The sequence below is a fragment of the Sturnus vulgaris genome, unplaced genomic scaffold (genome assembly GCF_052056855.1).
Source record: "Sturnus vulgaris isolate bStuVul1 unplaced genomic scaffold, bStuVul1.hap1 Scaffold_194, whole genome shotgun sequence".
NCBI classification, from domain to species: Eukaryota; Metazoa; Chordata; class Aves; order Passeriformes; family Sturnidae; genus Sturnus; species Sturnus vulgaris.
Genome location: NW_028276164.1, coordinates 287822 through 311326, shown reverse-complemented (window position 1 = coordinate 311326; position 23505 = coordinate 287822). Strand labels below are relative to the sequence as shown.

Below are 23505 nucleotides of genomic sequence, written 5' to 3'. Positions count from 1 at the left end.
TTATAGTAATTCAGAGGGAGGGGGATTTACATTCTCCAGTCCGAGGGAGAGTCCTGCCTTCCCTAGCAAACACATGTCTTTCAAACTGAAAGAAATTTTGGTGCCCAATATTCTCTGCGGAGAACTTTGTTTGTGTTTCCAGGCCAATGGCGGCTCGGGCCCGGGCCCCTTCCAGGGCTGTTCCTCATCTCCGCCTTTGCCCTCCCACAGCCCGGGGGGCCCTGAGAGCGCGGGGCGAGGCTGGGCCGTGTGCAGAGCCCGGCCCTCGCTGCCATTGGCTGATTGTGCCAATGTCACTCCTGGTTCTCGCGCGCTGATTGGGCAGAGCGGGGACAAGCCCCGCCCATTAGGCGGGGTGCAGCAAAGGCGCCATTGTCGGACAGTTTGTGCGGGCCCGGCAGCGGCGGCAGCTGCCGAAGTCCGGTGAAGCCGCGGTGGAGCTCGGAGGCGGCCCCAGCGCAGGTGGGAGCCGCGCTCGGTTGTGCGGGGGCTCGGGGCTCGCTGCGGGCCTCGGGGGCGGCAGGGGGCTCTGGCGGGTTGGTTGTGCCGGTGCCGGCCCGTGTTGGCGCTGGGCTGAGGGCGCTGCGGGAGCGGCTGCCCGCGGTCTCCTTCCCGCTGGGGCCTCGGCAGGAGCCGGTGCCGGAGCAGCGCTGGCTCGTCCCGGTTGCTGTGGGTGGCACAGAGGTGTCTGCCCTGTGCCCGGGGCTGTGCGGGAAAATTCCCGTGGCCAGAGGTTTGTGTGCATAAAGGAGACAGAGGAGTCCTGTAAAAGTGACTTCGTTCATGAACAAAGAGAGAGGCCATGCGGCATTTGCCATGCGGTCTCTCCAGTTGTTGTAGTACGCAGTCTCCTTTTTATTCTCATTTTCCCGGCTGCATTCCCCGTCTCCCTTTCGCCACCGACTGAGGTACTTTGAAGGCTCAGACTTCCCGATCCGACTACTGCATGTCCTCGTTAATATGTACCTCTCCTTTTGTATAACATCCGATATTCATGGCTTTGTTAAGTGTTTCTCCTTCTCGAAGGTCAGGCACTGAGCAGGATCTTGGCTGAGCAGCTGTCTCTGGAAATTAGTAACAGTTTCTGAAAACGATGGTTTCTCCCATTACTTCCTTTTATACAAATCCCTGGCCCTATCTCCAGGCATATTCATCTTACTCTACTCAAATCCTCTTCTTATTTTCTCAGTAATTATCTTTACTGACTTTAATGTCCATTGGCTTAGTCTCTTTTCCTGGATCCTCTTTGGTTTGGGATTATTCTCAGTGACCTCACTGCCTGTCCTTTTGTAGCCGTTTCAGGATCAGGAGGCCTGGCTGCCACCTGCATCCCCTTGCTCACCTGCTGAACGAGCTGCACTCAGCGAGGTGTCGTGCATGGTAAAAAGAAGAGTTGCTGCAACACATCAGAGGAGGAACTGCATTCGTTTAACCCATGGCGCCCCAAAAACTTGTCTAATTCTCATCCTTTCTACATTTCTACCAGAATATGAGCTACTTTCTACTTTCCTTTGTTATCTATTTCACCAGTTTTCCGTTATTATCTGTTTGCAAATAGCAGTTTGAATAATCTAATTTTCCACAAATGTCGCCTTCATCTTTGGCGTGGTTTGGTTGTCATGAAGGTCAGGAGCTGGGTCTGCCTGCTTCATTATTATTTCGAGGACATCTTGTAATCTAATGATGTAGTACAAATGATAAATGGGTACTTGTCCCCAGCAGTGTTAATCTGCGTTTCTAAAGCTCTTCTGACTGCCTGGAACCAAAGGTTCTCTTCCAGAGCAGGCATTTCCTGACTCACATGTGGCCCCCCACAATCTGCTTTTTACTTGATATCTTTAGTGTTAGAGAGTCAAGGCATTACTTGATTCTGGGCAGGATGTGCAACAGAAATAATTTCATCCACACATAAGTGCCCGGGTGTGCAGAGAAAATCATTCCATGACACGTGAGTTTTACTGGATTTTTCCTGAACTTTATACAGTCTTAAACCCTTTGGAATCCGTTGGTTTAGTGTTCATTGCTTCTACGTTGGATAGTTCTTAATATCTGGTATCCTATTGGCCCCGTATTACTTTTCCTCTGATGTTAATTAGGTCCACATTTCTGGATTTCCTTCTCAGCCTTTTCCAGACCAGGTGCCTCCATGTATGCCGGGGGCAGTGTCTGGGGTGGGTGTTCCTTGATGTTTGCTGGTGTTTCCTTGATGTTTGTTAGCCTTGTGGGTATCTTTTGGGCTATTCCCAGTCTGTTGAGATGTTAAACTCACGTTCATTTAGTGTAACATCCCTTTAAAAACACACTTAATAATTCCTTTCTCCAAGACAAATGCAAATCAAGCCTGCCTAGAGAAATAATTCTGAAAACATTTTTCAACTTGGTGTATTTTCTGACCATGGAATCCCCGGCAGCCCAGTGTGTGAGTGTAACTGAGGGGCAGAGTGGAATTGTGCCGTTGTCTTCCCCAGCAGCTGTGGCAGTGCAGGCACAGAAAGCAGCGAAGCTCCAGCAGTGGCAGCAAGGATTGGCCCCAGTGTGTGGAGATGCCAAAGGAGGGTGCCCAGGCAGAGGATTTCAGCAGAGGATCTGTGGGCAGGCCCAGGGGCTTGGCCCGATGTGGAGCCCTGGCTGCTGCTGCGTTGCCTTCAGTGCAGGGTCAGTGGTGCCCTCCCATGCTGCTCCTGCAGCCGGGAATTCCAAATCTCCGGGGCTTGAGAGCCCCTGAGCCCAGGATGAGGGGTCCCCCCGTGTTGAGCTGTGCTGGCGGCTGTTTCTGTGCTCAGGGACTCTTGGAATGGGCCACGGCACTTGGCCACCAGTTGTGCTTCTTTGCACTCCTTAGGCAGGACCCAATGTCCTGGGTGGATGTTGTGAACAGCAAAGTGCCAAGGCAGGCTCTGTGCCAGCCCAGCTTCCTGTGGCAGAGATTTCACAAGAGACAGGATTCTGGCCACAGACTGCTTGAAATATACATCCCTTATCTCCACCCCGCACTAGGTGGAGAATTCCCAGGGTAAGGAATTGCAAAGATCACTTCCAAGGGAGATAATTGAATATCTGCCCTGGGTCTGGCTCTTATTCTTGCCCAAGCCAATGGCAAAAGCTGTATCCATTGCATCTTGGTTTCTATCACCAGCTTCCAAAGGAGTTTCTTTATTTCCCCATTCATTCTTTCTACCTGCCCTGAGCTCTGGGGGTGCCAGGGCTTGTGGAGGTCCCATTGTATTCCTAAAGTAGCCATAACCCCCTGAAGGATCTTTGCTGTAAAAAGAGTTCCCCATCTGAGAGTCTGTTTTTTCCACAATCCTTTATCTTGGAGTTGTTTTAGAAATACCTTAATAAACGATCCAGTGGTTGCTGAAGAATGTTACAGTGTTAGCTGGCTTACACTGGGCAGTGAATTTGGCCACTGCTAAGAGAAGTGGCCTGGCATAATAGACAGGCCCCCAGAGAGCAGAGATAGGCTGGAACTCATTGGGTTACATCCTTGTCTATCTTCAATTCTGTCCTAAGCTGAGGGGCTATTGCTCAGAGGGCTGAGCAGCCTAAACTTGGAACCAATCACAGGCGCTTACCTGGGAACATTAAGAAAGATATTTAAGAAAAAGTCAGAAAAATAAAGAGGACTTTTTCATAAGGATCAGAGAGTGCTGTGTTTTCTCTCTCAAGTACAGCAGCAGTCGACTCAACAGAAGAAGTCAGAATTGCGTTTGCCACCCTGTTAGCTGCCATGCTGTCACCAGCAGATATTTGAGCCTTCCTGCTCAGGGCATTTCAGTGCCAGGCTCTTCCAAGCACACCCAGCTCTGCCGGTTGAGCTGACCATGCAGGCGGTAACCTGAGCTTGGTCTAATTCCCTTTCCTTCATCAGAGCATGTCTTGGAACTCTTTTCCCTTCTCCTGCCCTTGCAGACCCATCCATAAACACATTTTATCCCGCAGGCCGGGGAATGTCTCTTAAATCTCTCCCAGCCTGGCTCTGGAGCTCTGTCACTTGAATGCAGTCATGGGTTTGTTCCCAGCCCCCTGTGCAGGCTGTTCAAACAGGAGCCTGGGTTAAACCCTTGCCCTGTCCTCAATTCTAAATCCTCCTGTGCCACTGAACAAGTTTCATTCTGTAATCACCGAGCACTGCTCATCCATGTAGAGGCTCCTTTGGTTATCAAAGCTTTCACTTGGTGCCAGACTTGAACAACAGGAGATCTTTCTGCCATCAGTTTTTGGGCCTCAGGTCGCATTAAAGCTGTGGCTGCACAATTCTGCAGACAATGAGACCACTCTGGCCACTGGGCTAAACATTTTAGCATGAGAATTCCTTTGGCATCCACATCCAATTCAAATTTTTTTTCTGAGTCTGGTAGAGCCATGGCTGCAGCATCAATCATTTGTTTATTTCATTATCTTAAGTTTTGTTCCATTTCTTGTATCCATACCACAGCATTGAGGCTATCTGGTGTTTAAAAGTCACAAAGTGTTCTGGCTAGAACAGAGAATCCTCAATCCAGATCCTGCAATTTCCTATTAGTCGTCATACTTCTTGCAACTCCTTTTTAATCCTGGGTTATTTCTGAGCTTCCCTGGTCTCTCTCTGGGTCAATACACCAGAAGCCTGCAGTCAAAATATGTCCCAAATATTTTACCTTTTTCTCCACCATTTGCCCTTTTATCAAATATTTAAAGATGCCTTTTATCCTGAACATTCAGCCATTTCACAGAGGCTTCTTCTACCACTTCTTGTCCTCCTGATTGCAGCAAGTCATCCACATCCTGCATGAACCCAATCCCTGGGGTGGGGTAAATTCTTGTGATATTTTCTGCAAGGCTTGCCCCAATAAGGCTGGTGCTTCCGTGCATCCCTGCAGAAGGACCGTCCATGTCTTTCTCATTTTCCCTTCTATCTCTTGTTCCCACTCAAAGGCAAAATCCAGTTTACCATCCTGTGTCAGTGGGCATCCCCAGAAAGCATCTTTGCCATCAAGTCCTGAATGGTGGCAGTGTGAGGAGGGCACCTGGTTCAAGATGGTATAAGGATGTGAGAGCCCCTAGGTGCTTGGGTCTTAATATGCACTCCACTTTTGTACAGCTAGTGATATTCATGGCTCTGTTAAGTCTTTGTTCTTCTGGGAGTTCATGAATTGAGCAGGAGCTTGGCTGAGCAGCAGTCTGTGTGGTCAATTAATAACATTTTCTGACCCTGGTGGCTTCTGCTGTCCCTTCCTTATGTCCACGTCGCTGGCCCCGTGTCCAAGCGGATTCGCAGCATGTGTTTGTAGAGACCCTTTGCTGTTGTTCCTTGCATGGGGGTCCCCCGTTTTGGGGCCATCCCCCCTGGAGCAGGGTGTCCCGGCTTGGTGCAGCCCCGCCCCTCGGGCAGCGCTGAGCCAATGAGAGCGCGCGGCGGTGATGACGCAGCAGTGTCCAGGCAGAGCCGCAGCTCCCAGCGTTGCCCACCTGGAGCCACCTGCGCCCGGCCCGGGCCCCAGCGCCCCCCGGCAGGGGAATTTGGGGAGGTGGGAGGGGGGGAGCGCCAAGGCCGGGCCCCCCCGCGCTGTGGTGGCGGCAGCGGCTGCAGTGGGGAGCGAGTGCGGGCGGGAGCGGCCGAGAGCCCAGCGCTGCCCCAGCCCGAGCTGCCCCAGCTCCATCGCTGCCCCTGCGCTGGGATGCTGTGGGTTTGGGGGGAAGAGGGAGCCGGCAATGGAGCAGGAGAAGGGAAGGCGAAGCAGGGTTGAAGAACAAGATGATCAAACGCTGCACGTGGGAGGAGAAGTTGGGATTGTGGAGGGGAAAGAGGAATAATGGGAGGAAGAGGAGTGTGAGGAAGAGCAAGGATACAGGAAGAGGAGGAACAGAAACAGGAAGCACCACAAGTTTCCACCCCTCCCTGTGTCTGGAGCCTCTCCCCCAGTCCCAGGAGCATTGCTCCCCCCCCACATTCAGCAGGTGGCCGAAGAGGGGGATTCATGATTTTCAGAGGGGCGAATTTTGGCGTTTATCAGCTTTAGTGGGCTAAATGTTGGTGCCTTGGTTTCTTTGCGGGGCCTGAATCTTTTTATTTTGGAGGTATTTTTGGCTAAATCTTGCTTTTGGGAGAGTTTTTGATTTGTGTCTTTATGCTTGGATAATTTTTGGATTGCATTGTTGTATTTTGCAGGGTCTTACAGACAGAAGATGCTCAATGACTTCCTGAATTGCACTTTGGAAGGAGGAACCGTCAGCCCAAGGTGCTCTCTTGTGTTTTCCCCCAAACCAGGATTTGTCATTCCCAAGGCGTGGGTGGATGGAGGAGGTAGAAAAGCCCTGTAGATCCCTCTCGAGGAGGGGCTGCAAACTGAGCCCAGGGAGCTGCGAGGAGGAAAGACCCTCCCTGAGCCGGGAAGGCGGCCGGAGATCCAGGCAGAGCTCAGAGCTGGTGGAGAAGCCTCCTGGAGGGGAGAAGCCCCACAAGTGCTTGGAATGTGGGAAGGGTTTCAGGTGGAGCTCTGAGCTGATCCGACACCAGAGGATCCACACTGGGGAGAAGCCCTATGAGTGTGGGAAATGCGGGAAGAGCTTCAGGACTATTTCAACTCTGATGAAGCACCAGGTGATCCACACAGGGGAACGGCCCTACACCTGCTTGGAATGTGGGAAGAGCTTTGGATGGATGTCCTACCTGAGAAACCACCAGCGCATCCACACTGGGGAGAGGCCCTACGAGTGTCCCAAGTGTGGGAAGAGGTTTCAGACCAGCTCCCATCTCCTCCTACATGAGCGGATTCACACAGAGGAGAGGCCCTTCCGCTGTCCCGACTGCGGGAAGGGATTCAACCGCAACTCCCATCTCACTGACCACCGGCGCATCCACACTGGGGAGAGGCCCTACGAGTGTCCTGAGTGTGGGAAGAGCTTCTCAGACAGCTCTAACTTGACCAAACACCAACGGAGGCTCCACTAAGGGAAGCCCTGTGAGTGCCCCGAGTGTGGGAAGAGCTTCGTGCTCTGCTCCAGCTCCATCCCCCATGGGAGGATCGGTGTTGGATGATCCCCAGTGACCCCCGTTGGGCAGAGCCCTGGTGATCCGTGGTCCTGGTGATCCGTGTTGGGAAGACACCTGGCTGAGGGGACTCTGCCTCATCCTGTCTCCCTGTGGGTACCTGGATGAACACAGGGGCAGGAACGTCCATCAGGATCCAAACTGAGATTGGGAATTTCTTGGGGAGAGTGAACTTGTTGACTTTCAACCCTAGGAAATCTTCTTTGTTCAATCCTATCTTCTGGTGGCATTCAGGAATACTGAATGGTCTTGAAGGTCCTTTCCAACCTCAATGAACGTGCAATTTTGATTTTTTATTACTAAAGCGTGTCTTCTGCAGCCAAATCATGATGAACTGGGGCAAAGACCAAGATTTTGGAGACAGTGCAGTGGAAACCCCTCCAGAAAAGGTTCTTCCCTCCCACCCAAGCACATGGATCCTCAGCCAGCATGGACACAGAAATAATTTTCTTTTGGCCTTGATTTGCTTTTCATTTCTCTTCATCCCTTTAAAACATCCAACACTGGCTTGAAAATAAAGACACTGAACTGAGACATGGGTGGGGACAGGGAGACAATGACATGGTGGGGACACAGACATGAAGAGTGACATGGGGACACATGGACATGGAGAGGGACGTGGCCATTCCTGGGGACATGGGGGGACACAGGTATGGATGGAGATGTGGGGGACAGTGACAGGGATGGAAACATGGTGGGGACACAGCCATGGGTGAGGACATGGTGGGATGTGGCCAGTGACATGTGGGGACACGGCCACGGCCGGTGCCATGGGGGGAACTTGCAGGGGCTGTGGGGGATGCTGGCTTGGAGGGAGTTGAGGGTTCCTGGCAGGGACTTGGGGCTCGCTGAGGCCTTTGGGGACCCCAGGCCGAGCGGCTCCGGCTGCGCTGGGAGACCCTGGCGGAGGTTCTGGGGCAGCTGCTCAAGGACCCCCTGCCCTGGAGCCCCAGCCGGGCATTGGGCTCCTGGAAGGGAATGAACGTCCTTGTCCCCAGCAGGGAAATCCCAGCACACCCAGGGTGTCGGGGGCAGCTGAGAGGCCACAACAGGGAGGGGAAAGCCAGACAGAGCTGTCCCCCTCCAAAACTGCACTATGAATCACAATACTTTGGGATTCCACCAGAAAGAAGATTTCAAGAGGTGCCTGAATTGAGGGAAAGGGGGATGGGACCCCCAGAGGTAGCAGGAGGGGCCTGGAAGCCTCAGAAAGAAGCATGAGGTCGGGGTGGTTGAGTGGGGGGCAGTGTAAAAGGGCTGGAAGAGCATGGGAAAAGAGGGGGCTCGTACCCCTAAAGAATTGGTCAGGGCCCTGGGACCGCCAAATTGCATTTAGAGATGTCCCACTCCTCCTCCTTTCTAGTCCTACCTCCTCTCCAGTCCTTCTCCGTCCTTCCTCAGCCCTCCTCCTTCTCCATCCCTTTTCCTCCTCCCCCTGGGCCCAGCACACACCCTTCATCCCCCGGTTTTCCCAACACCATCACATCCTGTGGTAGGAGCTGGGATGGAGCCAGGGCAGGTCGGGCTGGGGCAGCACCGGGCTCTTGGGCCAGCCTGGGCACCCCCCCATGCACCCCCTCCCCAAATTCCCCTGTTTGTTTATTGGGGTCCTGGCACCTTTGGGGTTGGGGCGGTGCCATGTTGGGGTTCAGGGTCCCCCCAGGGTCCCCCAGAGTAGGGTGAGAATGGGGAGACACGACCATTCCTTGGGGTCCCCATTCCTGATCCATGCTGGGGCCAGTTTTGCGACCCCCCCCCCAATCATGGCTCCCCCTGCGGGGTCCCTCCAAGTCCTTCCCCACTGGCTCCCAATAAACAGGACCAGGCAAACTGGGAAGCTTTATTGGGAATACTGGGAGCAGCCGTTCGGGGGCAGAGTGACACCGGGCTGGGGGTCCCCGGGGGGAGCACACACGTTCACCCGAGTCCCGCTGGCCCCAGACAGGTGAGCTCCCAGCAGCACCAGTAGCACCAGTAGGGCCCCAGCTCCCCCGACACGCCCCATGCCCAGCGCCGGGCGGTGCCGCCAGCCCCAAAGCAGCCGCGCTGTGCCCTGGGGGGGTCCCCGCGGCCCCGCCCCACGCGGCACTGGGAGCACCAGTCCAGACCAGTTGGAAGCGTGGGCGGGCGGCACCAGAACCTACGGAAGTGAGTCCACCACAAGGCGTTTAGAACCCCCAAAATTGGCGGAAAGCATCAGGATTCTCCCAAAAAAGGGATCACATCTGCCCATAAACTAACTGGGAAATCCCCCAAAGTGTTTATGACCCTCTAAAACTGGTGGAAAGCACCAGGATCTTCCCTAATATCAACTTCTGTGCTAGTTACACCTGGGGAGAAGAAACTCAAGAGAGAAATTCTCTCTATGAGAACTCCCTCTGGGAGTTGATGGGACCAATTGGAGGCTGGTTTGGTTATTGACAGCCTGAATAACCAACTGGAGAAAGTTAGTTCGCTCGGTGAGCACACATTTTGAAGGCGGTAACCCGGGAAAAAACTCTCATTTATTTCCGGTGGCTGAGCAGGTAACAACGGCCCAGCCCGGGCTCCCTCCCATGTGGGGGGAGCTCGGGAGGCCGCTGGGCCCCGTTTGCAAACCAGGGAACCCGATGGCCGGGGGGAGGAAAGGCTCATTGATGAGACCTTAGCCCGGCTTCCTCCCCTACGAGCCCGCGGCTCTGGGGGGGCCCGGCTCCTGCTGCTGGCCCGGAGCAGCTTTGGAGGGGCCGAGCCCGCCCAGCCCCCGCACGGCCTGGGGGAGGCAGCCGGGCCCTGTCTGGAAGCAGGGGTGGCCATGGGCAGTGCGGGGCTGCAGCAAGCTCCAGAAAAGCTGATTAACATCTCAGCCGCCCCCGCACCCAGCGCCGTGACTTCTGTGTGAAACTTTAACTCTTTAGTGCTCAGGTAAGATTTTGCAGACCTCCGGCTTTCCTTTGAATATGAGAGGGGAAAAGGAGATGCTCCAAAGTCGGTGAAGCAAGAGCTAAGTTTCTTTAGATGAAAGGAGAATGAGGAGATGCTGTGAAGATGGCTGAAAATCCTTTTGTAAGATTGTAGGGATGAACTGATGTACTGAATATTCCTATAAACCATGGAGAAAGACACGGGGACGTTGGAGATGTTCCATTTGATGGATTGTTAATCAAAGGCATCTGTGTTGAGAATCCTTCGCCCCGAGGAAAAAAGGGGATCTCTTTTTCTGGAGATGGAGCATGAACAGAGAGAAAGAGTGATGAAGAAAATGTTTGGTTTGGAACAGTTAATTCTTAAAAGTAAATACCTCATGGGATTTACATGGCCCATAAGCACAGCTTTGGGAAACGACTTTGCAAGTTTTTTCCAGGGCAGATGCAAATCGTGAAAGTGAAGCCACGAGGGGACTGTTTTTTTCCCTTCTTGTGGTGAAGTCCCTATGGCCTGACAAGAGGAAACTTCTCTCTCCAACATGAACTGAAAAGGACTATTTAACTTGGGAACTGACTGAAGTAGTTTTTTCTGTCTTTGTTTTGTTGTTATGAAGGTTGGGAGAGGGAAGGAAGGAGTGGTCTGAAGATCTTCTTCTGAATTTGCTTTTCTTTCTCTTTTTTTGTGTAGATAATAAAGTTTTTTATACCCTTTTTAAGTTTTAGTCCTGCCTTGCTCTTTTGCTCCTGGTTCTGTCTCACAACAGAAAAATGAGTATATTTAAATTGCAAGTCAAAACTATAACAATGGAGGAGAGTGTCAGCAGCTGCAGCTAAGGGCTCGTGTCCCATCAGAGTCTCTAACAATGGCACCAACGCTGCTGCCTTGCAACAGCCGACTCTGGAAGGCGAGTGTGCCCTCGAGCAGAGCCGCTGAGGTCAGTCAGGGGGACAGGCTGCAGCTGAAGCTGCCAAGCGTTGCTGTGATTCTGTCAAGTCAAGAGAAAACCATGGTGACCACTTTCCCTTACACCCTTTGCCAAGCCACAAAAAATTGTGCCCATAGCATCCCCTCTTTTGGCATCCTGTCTGGTGTGCATGTCTTCCTGAGGAGGTACAAGCCTTCTGGGTGCTGCTGTTCCTGTGCACACTCTGGTCATTTTTCTCCGGTGTCCACAGCCACGTTGACAGCAGGAGCTCCACAGGCCAGTTCCAGGAGACATCGTTCTTGCCATGGTGGCAGCAGCGCTGTGGGTCCCGAGCTCAGTGTCAGGGGAGTCTTGGCCACACAGCACAGTGGCCTGGACAGCTCTGGGGACCCGGGCTGATCGCCAGCGCTGCCACTTCCCACTGCTCCTCGCCTGCAGCAGCCAGTGGCCGTGATCCAGCAGGGCCTGCATGCGGTCCTTGTCCCTCCTTGTCCCTCCGTGTCCCTGGCCAAAGCAGCTTGGGCACCTCGGGGCTGTCCCCACCGTCCTGCTGAGGCCAGGCCTCGAGGGCTTCTGCCACAGGCACCAGAGACGTGTCGGGGAAGCGCCAGAGCAGCCGGCTGGCAGGAAGAAGGTGGCTGTCTGGGGGCTGCTGATGGCCTCTGCCACCCAGTTCCTCAGGGCTTCCCACCAACCCATCCACACAAGTCCTCCTGGCCCATCACAGCCTCCCGCCACCCAGCGCCACACGCATCCCCCTCACGCCTTCCCACTGCCTTCTCCGGGCAGGCCTTGGCAGCACCGCAGCCCTTCATGGCCTCCCACTGTCCCGTGCCCTCCACGCCTCCCCCAGGCCTGCCTGGCTGCTGAAGGAGCTCCAGAGGAGCCGCATCAAGAGGCACCTCAGAGCCCTCAGCAATCCAGCCAGCAACACACGGGCAGGACACAGATGGCGCTTCCAGGCTGGCAGAGGGGTGCTGGCCATCTCCAGGGACCGGTCTCTCAGGGATCCCCGCCGCAGCTCCGGCCTCTGCCCGCCCGCTCTGTCAGAAGCCTTAAGGCTTCCACAGAACCACCAAAGGCCAAGGGCCTTTTGGCCACTTTCCCTTCCACTCCGCACGCTTGGCCAACTTGGCGAGCACAAGCACCCTTTGTGCCCTCTTCCCCATTGGCCTGAAGACTCTGGGCACCAAAAGAAAGCTCCTGGACCTCTGTGTATGACAACAGCAATTTACTAATCCTGCAGTGGGGTGAAACAAAGTGCTTGCAGAGCAGAGGTGTTCCCTGCAGGCTCAGGTGGCCCCAGCAGACGCAGCCTCACAGATCAGTTCTCCATGGTGCTCATGCAGGACAACCAGCCCCTGCGACACAGGGAAGGCCGTGACTTCCAGAGCCGGCGGAATCCATCTCGCATCTGCTGGAGTCGGGAGGAGGGAATGCTCTGTACAACTCTGTTGATGTACAGAGTCTGAAGAGCCAGGCATGAGATGGCAGGGCTGGTGTCATCTGTCATGTCCTGAAGGGCTGGAAGAGAGAGGAACAGAGCCACAGTCAGAGCCTGCATCTGCAGGGACCTGGGGAGACCCTCCTGCCCCATCCATCCCACACGGCAGCTCTTGCCATGGCCTGGAGGAAGCAGGAGACAGCAAGGATCAGCTGGAAGGCGCTGGCCACGAATGTCCCTCCCGCAGGCCCCTGGAAGGTCTCTGTGCTCTGCCCACGCCGCCCCTCGTGCGCGCAGGGAGCAGAGCCCTCCCAGCCGGGGCAGGGAACGCAGCTGCCAGCGCCAGCCCCCGCTGACAGCCCGCTGGCCTCACTCACCCCTGCACATGAGCTGCAACTCTCGCTGCTGCTCTCTCAGGAACCGCCCGGCCATCCCTGCCAACACAGAGCCTGTCACGGCCCCAGCCGCACAGCTGCCCCGCAGCGGCGCTGCCAGCCCTGCGGCCACAGCAGCGCCTTCCCCTGCAGGGCTCAGGCCCGGCCCTCGCCGCATCCTGACGCCCAAGGACACGGCTGCGAGAGGGCGGCAGCGGCGCCGAGGGCAGGCGGGGCTCCAGAGCCCCGGCCCGGATGGCGCTGCCGGGGCAGCAGGCGGGGCTGGGGCCGAGCTGCGGCGGGGCGGGGAGGGAGCCGGGCTTGTGGCTCACCAAGAAACCTGACGGCCGCCTCTCGCAGGGGCTCCTGTGGGCTCCGCAGGTACGGCAGCGCCTGGCGCAGCAGCTCGGCCGCTCGGCTCCTGTCCTGTGCCAGCTGGAGAGAGCGGCAGGGCACGGAGGGAAGGGTTGGCGCGGGCTCTGTCCCTTGGCCCCGGCCTGCCCTGCCCGCACAGCCCTGAGCGGGGCAGAGGGCCCGGCAAGGCGCGGGCTTGATGGAGCTCGGGGCTCCATCAGCTCCGGCCCCGGGGCCAGAGGAGCCTGGAGAAGAGCCCGCGTGGGCAGCCCAGGGAAGGGAGCAGCGTTCTTACCAAGCACTCGCCAAACCTCCACATCTGATCCGCCATCAGCAGGTGCTCAAGATCTCTCCTCTTCAGGAAGCTTAGTGCAGAAAGCAGCGTTTCACAAGAGGCCTGCAGAGCAGCAGAGACCCAGAGATGGCACCGCAGCCCAGGGCACAGGAGCTGCCTCCCTGTGCCAAGGCCAGGAGGAGGCTGGAGCCCATGAGGTGCCCGGGTGCAGGGAGACAGCTGAGCCCCCTGCCCGGAGGACAGCAGCGCCCAGGAGTCCTCACCTCTGCCACACGCATGTTCTCATGGTGGCAGTTGAAGAAGAGTGGCAGCAGGCTCTTGCTCACAAGCATCTTGAGGGGCTTTTTACCCTTGGCCGCTACCAACCTCATCACCTCTTGGAAGAGGCGAATGGAGAGCAGCTGCACATGGCGGTTGTCCTGTTGGAAAGGAAGCAAAAGCCCTCCACATCAGCTGCTCCAGACCCCTCTGTGCACAGGCCCAAAAATCCACGGGGCACCACACTTGGGGACAGCACCCAGTGGCCGTGGCTGGGGGCACAGAGCCTTACGTTGTCCAGCAGTGGCCAGAGCACGCCAGCCAGCCGCAGGGCGATGGGGCTGGGTATTGCGAGGTGTCTGTGCGAGAGCAGAAAGCTGAGCACCGCGACGGTCATCTCAACGATGTCTTCATCTGCATCCCGCAACAGGTCCGCAAGGCTTTCTGTCAGGCTGTACATTCTAATGCTCTGCATGGAAGACAAGGCAGGGCAAGCCCACGCTGCTGCTGCTGCTGCCGTGGAGCCCAGGGGCCGAAGGCCTGTCCTGAAGCACTCGGGCAGCTGAACAGCAATGCAGGAGAGCTGGGAGCAGCTGCCACAGCTCCCAAAGCCCAGCCAAGCCCAAGGGGCTGCTTTCCCCAGCCCCACGCTGCCAGCACAGCTTCAGCCGCTGCTGTCTTCTCACCATCGAGGGGTCCTTGCTGAGCTGCACGAGGCCTCTGAGCACCAGGCGACGCATCTCCCTGGACGTGCTCTGCAGGCGCCTTGCCATGATCTCCAGGAGGCTGTCACCCCATTCTTTGATGTCCAGGAAGTCCAGGACCTGAAAGGCACAAAGCAGTGACCGGGGTGCCCAGCTGGCAGGAGCTCAGAACTGCACAGGGCTGAGCCAAGGCAGCAGCACAGGGCACGGGCACCGTCCCAGGCAGCTGCGGCTGTGAGAGGGCAGAGAGGTGGGAGGCAGCTCAGCTGTGCTGCCCATGGGGCTCACCTCCACAAGGAACGCCATGGCGGGCAGCTGCCAGTCTGAAATGTCTTGGCTGAGGAGCTCCAAGAGGCAGGAGATGAAGCTGCAACACCAGATCCTGGAGACACAGCGCATCTCCCTGGTGGGGGGGAAAAGGCATCATTGCCCCTGAGCCGGGAGGGCAAAGCTCTCCCAGGAGTGACCCACGGAGCTCTGGTCTTTTCCCAAGCACCCCGTGGGCGCTTTGGGAAGCGGCTGTTCCCGGGCACCCTCCTGTGCCAGCCTTTTCCAGTCTGCTCGTCCGTCTCTTTGTGACAAAGCCCTCTCACCCCTGCCCATGGGAACTGTGTGGAGCACCCTGGGCACAAGTGCCGGGGGCAGCAGGGAGAAGGGGGTCTCACCTGGCCAGGAGTCCCACTGCATAGTGGTGGGTGTCAGTACAGAGCAGCGTGTCCCAGCCAGCCTTGCCTTCCATGGCTACCACAACACGCTCACACTGCACTCGGCAGAGCAGGACCTTCAGGGTCTGCACTGCAAACCTGTGTGCAGAGCAAAGCCCAGGTCATGCTGGCAGCCCTGGCTCCTGCCTTGGAAGGGATGGGGAGACTGGGAGGACTGGGATGGAGCACCTTTGGGGGTTGGTGGCAAGGCCTAGTTGCTCCTGGCACCCCTTCCAGAAGGTATCAACCTCCTCTGGCGTATCCAGTGCGCTGATGTAAACTTGGAAGAGCAGACACAGAAAGAGACGGGGAAAATACTCCAACACTATAGGTGGGCACCAGGTCAGGTTGAAGACCCTCCACAGTGTCACGGTTGCCTGCAAAAAATGAACCACCCAGAGACAACACTCAGTGCCAAGACATCCGTGTGGCAGGGCCCGAGCATGCCAGGGAGAGGCCGGGGGAGACACCTCGGGGTCACCCAGCCTGGTGCCCCTGAACCTTGCCCCTAAGGCAGGTTTCAGCGCAGTGCCTGAGGCAGAGAGATGCAGCTGGGGGGAGGACAGAGAGCTAGCTGCTGGAGAGGTGGCCTAGGGGCAAGCCAAGGTCAGTTGCAGGAACTCACAGCCAGGGCAAAGACTCCTGTGCTGTCCCCATCGGAGGTGTACACACTGTCCACTGGCCAGGCGTTCAGCACATTGAGGAGTATCTGCAGCGCCGGCTCCGCAGTCCCAGTGGAGGACATGATCACTCCCCACATGGCCGTAGCAGCTCTGTGGGGTCAGAGCTCTGTGTCAGGGGGGTCTGGGCCACAGCACTGTGGCCTGGGCTGCTGCAGGGGCCCGCGCTGGCCGTCAGCCCTGCCTCTGCCCACCGGCCCTCGCTGGCAGCACCCAGCCAGCCCACGGGGGTGCAGGCATCTTGAGGGGCAGGGAGGGAGCGTGGCAGCACGCTCAGGGGCTGACATGGCAGCACTGGCAAACGGAGGAGCCAGAGGCTCCTGGAACTGTCCCCCTGTCTGGCAGTCACCAGGGACAGGCTCTGCAGGGTAACGGGCCGGGGAACCCTAAACCCTCAAGGCAGGTGGGGCTGCCGTACCTGTCACCCGATGGGGCCCAGCGCAAGAGAGTCATCAGCACATCGCAGGGGTATTCCCTGGTCAGCTCCAGAAGGGCCTTGTCCAGCCTGTGCCCAGCAGACTCATTGGCCGTGAGCCACTTGTGGATGTACCTCACCATGGCTGGCACCTGCAGAAGGCCCGGGGAGACTTGGACACCTGCCCGAGCAGCAGGTTCCCCAGCTTCCCCTGAGAAGTGCTGCCCTTCCCACCCTATTGGTCTGGGCCTCAAAGACTGAAGGAACCCAGCAGAGCTGGCTTGAGGCGCCACAGAATTCCTGGCCACAGGCTGCTTACTTGCTTTGGATTGGAGACACCCTTCTCCACAAGCAAATCCAGCATGGCAGCCCCGGTCTCAGCAGTGAAGAGGGGAAAGTTTGCCAAGAGCCCAGTGCCCACACCGGTGGTCTCTTCCCGCCAAATGCACATGATGAATTCATAGATCATCTGCAGGAGAAGGGCAGGAAGAGAGGGAGAATCCATGGAGTGCTCCAAGCACGGTGCTGGGCTGAGCAGTGACAGCAGGCCCAGCCCAGGTGGGGATGGCTGCAGTACCTGCGCTGTTCTGCGGAAGCGGCCACGGGCAGGGTCCTGCTCTTGTGTCGGGTCCATGGCAGCACCTGGCAAAGAGCGAGCGCAGCCAGGGCTGAGGGGCTGTGGGAGAGGCCGGAGAACACAGGCCAGCCCTGCATTCCCAGGCAGGGACAGCCCTGGGATGCCCCAGGGATGGGGTGTGGCTGCCAGGGGGTTCAGCCCCAGCCCCTCTTCTGTCCTATTCATGGGCATGTTGGATGGGATGGGATGGGATGGGATGGGATGGGATGGGATGGGATGGGATGGGATGGGATGGGATGGGATGGGATGGGGCTAAGCTGGCTGCAGGCACCAGCCCTGTGGCCCAGCTCTGGTACTCACCCTCCTGCAGCAGCTGGATCTGCTCCAGCTCTTCAGGCTGCTGTGCTGAGGGAGCTGCAGCCTCCTCCTCCTCCTTCACCCAGGCCAGCTTGGGCACTCTGGGTGGTGTCTGCTCCATGTCAGTGTATGGAGTTGGGACTGCTTGCAGGAGAGATGTCTTGGAAAAGCTCCAGATGAGCAAGTGCTGCAGTTGTGCCTTGTAGGCAGCTGCAACAGAGAAGCCTTGGGAAGGCTACAGGACACCGTGTCCTGCAGTCTGTCCTCGAGGCCACCTGCAGAGGAAACGCTTTGGAAAATCTCCGGGTCAGTAGGGAACAAGCTGGCTGTGTGGGGGCTTCTCACAGCACCGCTCTCTCCGTCCTGTCCCGACGAGTGCACCGAGCACTGTGGTGTGGCCGTGTCACCACCAGCACCTATGTCACGACGTGTCACAAAGGGTCACCCTTGTACGCTCGGTCCCTTTCCTATTGCACGGTGACCACGGTGCACTGTGTCACAAAGAGCCCTAGGACACACCTCCACGTGCCCTGGGGACACCCCCGCCCCTCCCCCCCCCCCCCCCCCCGAAGTGGCCCAGCTTGCAAGGAAGACGTTCCCCCAAGGTTCGAGGACGGCCCAACAGGAATTTTAGGAATGGCTCAAACAACAAGCAGATGCTCCTCTGCTCTGCCTGCTCAGGGCAGCAGAAGGAGCCCCCACGGTTGCCGATGCAGCTGCAGCAGGAAGGGCATCGGGGCCTTCCCGAGCAGCTGCCAGGGCCTCTTTGGGACAAGACCCGGTGCTGGGTGGCCGTCACACACACAGGAGTGTGACACAGACACGGGACGTATGGCCCAGGGCACGAATGCTGCTCTGAGTCCTGGGAGCAGTGAAATCAGCAGGTGTGGCAGAGTCCCTGCCAAAGGAAACCTGCCGCCCCCAAGGCCTGCCAATGCTGGTGCCTGCTCCTGCCACAGAGACCTGTGTCCCCAGGGGACTTCTCTGCCAGAGGACAGCCAAAGCCCACGTGCATTGGTGTGTGTGCTCCTTTCTGCAGGCGGCTGTTGGCAGGAGCACCTGGTGGCAACACTTGGTCTCTGTCAGAAGCTGTTGCTCCTTCCTGGAATGATTTTTGCTTGGAAGTGATTATGTGCAGTGTCCACGCATCTCCCCAGCCCATCACTGCCTCACACACGAGGTGACCACCAAGCCACTCTCCGGCCATCTGACCCGCAGCTGAGCCATTCCCAGAGTGCCCGCACCCACAGGGAGCGCAGGGCTGGATTTGGCCGCCAGAGAGTTGGTGACCCTCGTGAGATCCTCGGTGCATTTAGTTCCTACAGGAGTGCGGGCACCGCTGGGAAATGATCTGCATGCCTTGTTAATTGGATGTTCTTCCACCGCTAGCCTGGGGCAGGATCTCTCCCGGTCCTCCTCTCAACTCCCGGGCCTCTCCTCAGCCAATCAGAGAAGGCACCAAAATAATTGAGCCAATCAGAGCGCGCGGCGCTGATGACTCCTCAGGCAGTCCCAGAGCGCCCAGAGCTCCTCACCTGGACTCCACCCGCGCCCCGCCCCCAGCGCCCCCCGCCAGGAGAATTTGGGGAGGGGGGTATCGCGTTTAATCTTCTTTTGTGTTTTTCTAGAGTCAGGATTAAATGCTCGAGAGACGGAATTTCGTGTTTGGACTCAGATATTTTATTCTTATCTATATTTCAGTAAGTTCTACAGCACTTCTAGCTAACAGGTCAAAAATGGACACGTATCTCTCTCTACAAGGCCTTTTAAGGGCCAATCTGTCCACTTAAGAACACACAGCTAAATTCTTTTTACGTTTAACCCAACAACCAATCACCTGTGACCTGCACTGTGGAATTTTCTATCCAATTACAAAAGTACCAGCAAGACCCGTGAAGAAGGTGAAAAAGAAAGAAAACTCCACCCTAAAACCTCCATCTTGTTTTATATGTATTAATATAGTCTAAAACCACAAATTCTAAATTTTCCACCATGGGACATTACACACGTCTATTCAAACTACACACCAGTGATCCCAGTTCTATCACACAATTCTGGAAAGCTTCTTCACAGCCTCAGGTCAAAAGCAGTGTTTTCCTGGGGGTCAGTGCCTGTCAGCACAGAAAGCCTAAACCCCTCAGTTTCCAGGGTTCCAGCAGGGGGGAGGTGTCAGACCCTGCCCGGCGCTGGCTATGGGGCGTGTGGCGGGGGCCCGGAGCTCTTGGCTACTGTGGGCTGCTGGGGGGCTGCTGGGGGGACACCCCCGGACCTGTGTCCTGCACACACAGCGCTGTTCCAGGACATGGTTTAGTCCGAGTGTCACTTCATTCACGGCACCGACCGGCTGAGGTTCGTGGAGAGGAACATCTCCAAGCGGGAGCAGTTCCTGCACTTGGGCAGCGATGTGGGGCTGCACGTGGGGACACCTCCTTTGGGGACAAGGCTGCCAGGCACTGGAACAGCGACCCGCAATGGATGGAGTACAGACGGGCTGCGCTGGACAGGCACTGCCGGCACAACTACGAGTTGTCCAGCCCGTTCCTCGTGGAGCGCAGAGGTGAGCGTGGGGCAGAGCGTGTCCCCTCGGGCCCTGCCCTGGGAATGACCCTGGAGCCCCTCAAAACCTCCTTGGGAATCACCTGAGACACGTCAGCCCTTCTTGTTCCCACCCTCGGGCCTCCTGCCCCTCACCCCAAGTGACTCCGGTTGCTCTCCCAGTTCATCCCAGTCTCTCCTGCTGTCCTTACAGTCCGTGTCACCAGAGTATCTCCCATTTCCTCTCAGTCCACAGCCATTCCATTCCCTGTCCACTCTCCGAGCAGAAAAATCTCTCCAACCCCTTGCCCCCACCCAATGGGGATCACCAGGACCACGGATCACCAGGGCTCTGCCCAACGGGGGTCACTGGGGATCATCCAACACCGATCCTCCCATGGGGGATGGAGCTGGAGCAGAGCACGAAGCTCTTCCCACACTCGGGGCCCTCACAGGGCTTCCCTTAGTGGAGCCTCCGTTGGTGATGGGTCAAGTGAGAGCTCTGTGAGAAGCTCTTCCCACACTCAGGACACTCGTAGGGCCTCTCCCCAGTGTGGATGCGCCGGTGGACAGTGAGATGGGAGTTGCGGTTGAATCCCTTCCCGCAGTCGGGGCAGCGGAAGGGCCTCTCCTCTGTGTGAATCCGCTCATGTCTGAGGAGAGTGGAGCTTCTCTGAAACCTCTTCCCACACTTGGGACACTCGTAGGGCCTCTCCCCAGTGTGGATGTGCTGGTGTTGTCTCAAGTCGGACCTCCACCCAAAACTCTTCCCACATTCCAAGCAGGTGTAGGGCCGTTCCCCAGTGTGGCTCACCTTGTGCCGCATCAGGCTGGAGCGCTGGCGGAAGCTCTTCCCGCATTCCCCACATTCATAGGGCTTTTCCCCAGTGTGGACCAGCACATGCTGCATCAGATTAAAGATCGTCATGAATCCCTTCTCACATTCCCCACATTTGTAGGGCCGTTCCCCAGTGTGGATCCTCTGGTGCCGGATCAGCGCGGAGCTCCAGCTGAAACCCTTCCCACATTCCAAGCACTTGTGGGGCTTCTCTCCTCCAGGAGACTTCTCCACCAGCTCTGAGCTCCGCCTGCATCTCCAGCCTCCTTCCTGGCTCGAGGAGGGTCTTTGCTCCTCACAGCTCACTAGGCTGGGTTTGCAGCCCCTCGTCCCACGGGATCTCCGGGGCTTTTCTTCCTCCTCCATCTGTTCACACCTTGGGAACGTAAAATTCTGGTTTGGGGAAAAAAACAAGAGGGGAGTGCCTTGAGTTGCGGGTCCCTCCTTGCCCAAATGTAAACCAGGAAATTATTGGGCATATGATGCCTGCAAGAACCTACAAAATACCAAGATTCAGCCTAAAAATCCTCCAAAACATCATGACACAGATAAGAAACTCCGCATAACAGCAAGATTTACCCAAAACCTCCTCCAAAATATAAGCATTCAGCCCCTGCAAAAAATCCAAAGCACCAACATTTAACCCAGTAATGCCCAGAAACACCAAGATGCACCCCTGTGGAAATCGTGGATCCCCCTCCCCGGTCACCTGCTGAATGTGGCGAGGGCAATGCTCCTGGGGCTGGGGGTTCCTCCTTTCAAAGTGCAACTCAGGAAGTCATTGGGCATCTTGTGTCTGTAAGAACCTCCAAAACACAACGATTCAGCACAAAAATTATCCAAACATCAAGACACAGATCAAAAACTCCCCAAAAAGCAAGTTTCAGCCCAAATCCCTTCCAAAATGTAAAGATTCAGCCCCAGCAAAAAATCAAAGCACCAGCATTTAGCCCAATAAAGCTCACAAACACCAAGATTCAGCCCTGTGAAAATCATGGATGGTCCTCTTCAGTCACCTGCTGCATGTGGGGGGAGCAACGCTCCTGGGGCTGGGGCAGAGGCTGCAGATACAGGGAGGAGTGGAACATTGTGCTGCTTCCCGTTTCTGCTCCTCCTCTGGTATCCCTACTCTTCCTCACAGGCCTCTTCCTCCCATTATTCATCTTTCTCCTGCACAATCCCACCTGCTCCTTCCACAGGCATCCTTTGACCATTTTGTTCTTCAATTCTGCTTCTCCTTTCCTTCTCCTGCTGCCCCCAGGCCCAGCACCCACTGCCGGCTCCCTCTTCCCCCCAAACCCACAGCATCCCAGCGCAGGGGCAGCGATGGAGCTGGGGCAGCTCGGGCTGGGGCAGCGCTGGGCTCTCGGCCGCTCCCGCCCGCACTCGCTCCCCACTGCAGCCGCTGCCGCCACCACAGCGCGGGGGGGCCCGGCCTTGGCGCTCCCCCCCTCCCACCTCCCCAAATTCCCCTGCCGGGGGGCGCTGGGGCCAGGAGACAGACGAGTGACAGATCAGGGGGGCTGGGAAGAGTCGGCAGCCAGAGAGCACTGAAAATCTCAGCAGGGACTACAGTGGCATCTTCGGGGACTAAACATGGCAGGGCACCCATGGAGGGTAGAAAGGGAAAGCCAGGAAGGGCTCCTGGCTAAAGGGATGATGATCCCAAAATATCTCTGAAGGGTCCCAGGGGAGCATCTTGAGGAAGTTTGAACATTCTCCCAGAGGTAATCAAGGACCGGGACACCCAGGGGGGCAATAAGGGAATTCGAGAAGGGATTTAGACAACAGGGGATGGAGGTGTTGGTGTGCTGGGAAGGGATTGGGTGAAGGGGAGTGTGCAGGAATATGGTTCAGGCAAGAAGAAGCAGCAGGAGCAATCTATGTGGGAAGAGAAAGGATGATGGAAAAGAGGAGGAAGAGAAAAATACTGAGGATGGGGATGTGTTTCAGCAGGCTCTCATCCTCAAAAGTTGCCAGCTGCTGCAGATCCTTTGTATCCCCGGTTGCCAAGACAGGCACACAAGGAGGTCAGGATTGCAGGGGGTTTCTCTGTGCTGGGCAGCGGCAGGAGCGGGCGCAGAGGGGCGGCACCGGGAGCACGGGCTGGGGGCCTGTGGGGAGCTGCGGGGCCGGGCCGGGGCTGTGGGGCAGCCGGGGCTCAGCGCCGGGCGCTGCCTGAGCCCAGCACCCCCCGGCAATTGCAGGCCCGGCAGTGGCCCCCGGCCCCCAGGAGGCTGCGGGACGCCCCGGCCGCTGCCCGGCCCCGTGGAGCTGCCGGCCCTGCCCGCCGGGGGGGCCGCGTTTGGACACTGCGGCAGGACAGGCACCGGCTCTGGGATACGGGCTGGCCACGGCAGCCACAGCACAAGGAGCAGCAGCACAAAGGAACAGCTGGGAAATGGGGATTGGACGTGCAAGCATCCAGATCAGCTTTTAAGGACTTTCTCAGGGTCAGTGCAGAAAGGAATGATTTAGCAGAAAGCTCAGCAGCTGTCAGAGGATGAGCACCCCCAGGCACTGAGGGGGCTGCAGGAGGGGCAGAAGAAGCCCCTGGAGCACTTGGTCACAAAGGCACAGCAGGGGAGTGCAAGAAGGGAGGAGGAAAAGGCCAAGGGGAAGGCAAAGGCCATGGCAGAGTTTCTACAGCCCCTGAGGGATGAACCCCAGGGCCCAAGGGGGCCCCAGCACCCAGGGGACTGAGTTTGAAATGCAAGAATTTTTAATTTGCACCTAACTTTGATTATAATGTACTAAGAACGGATTTGATGGCCAAAATTCGAATGCAAATGAACATTGTAAAAGGTGGTACAGAGTCAAGTTCTGTTTTGCCTTTGTGTCAATTGTCTGGCAAGGCCTAAGCTGAAGTGAACTCAGAAGTTTGGGCAGCTCCAGGAAAATAGGGAAAATTAGATATGGAGCCTCTCCAAAGCTCTTTGAAGCAACCAGGACAAGCGGTGTCTATAAGCAATACCCTATTCCAAGGGAGGGAAGGAAAGGCTTACAGCCTCTTATTGAGTCCCTGCTAAAGGCAGGACTTTTGAAGCCAGGGATCTCTCCCTATAATGCTCCTATCCTGCCAGTCAAAAAATCAGATGGAATCGA

At 56.8% G+C, this 23505-nt stretch overlaps 1 protein-coding gene across 2 annotated transcripts; it reads left to right on the top strand.

Moving 5' to 3' along the window:
* Window positions 1-362: 362 nt before the first annotated feature.
* LOC148218167 (uncharacterized) lies at window positions 363-7567 on the top strand. Of its 2 annotated transcripts, none has more exons than XM_088157909.1 (2): window positions 363-462; window positions 6152-7567. In XM_088157909.1, the coding sequence occupies exon 2, from the start codon at window positions 6278-6280 to the stop codon at window positions 6932-6934; it is 657 nt and encodes a 218-aa protein (XP_088014035.1). In that variant the 5' UTR covers window positions 363-462; window positions 6152-6277; the 3' UTR covers window positions 6935-7567. The 2 variants fall into 2 exon arrangements, with proteins under 2 accessions (XP_088014035.1, XP_088014036.1); XM_088157910.1 differs by lacking the exon at window positions 363-462 and adding an exon at window positions 5693-6060.
* The last annotated feature ends 15938 nt before the right edge of the window (window positions 7568-23505 follow it).

Excerpts from the sequence above, each read along its gene's own strand:
- LOC148218167 (XM_088157909.1), top strand. The coding sequence starts at position 6,278 with ATGGAGGAGGTAGAAAAGCCCTGTAGATCCCTCTCGAGGAGGGGCTGC.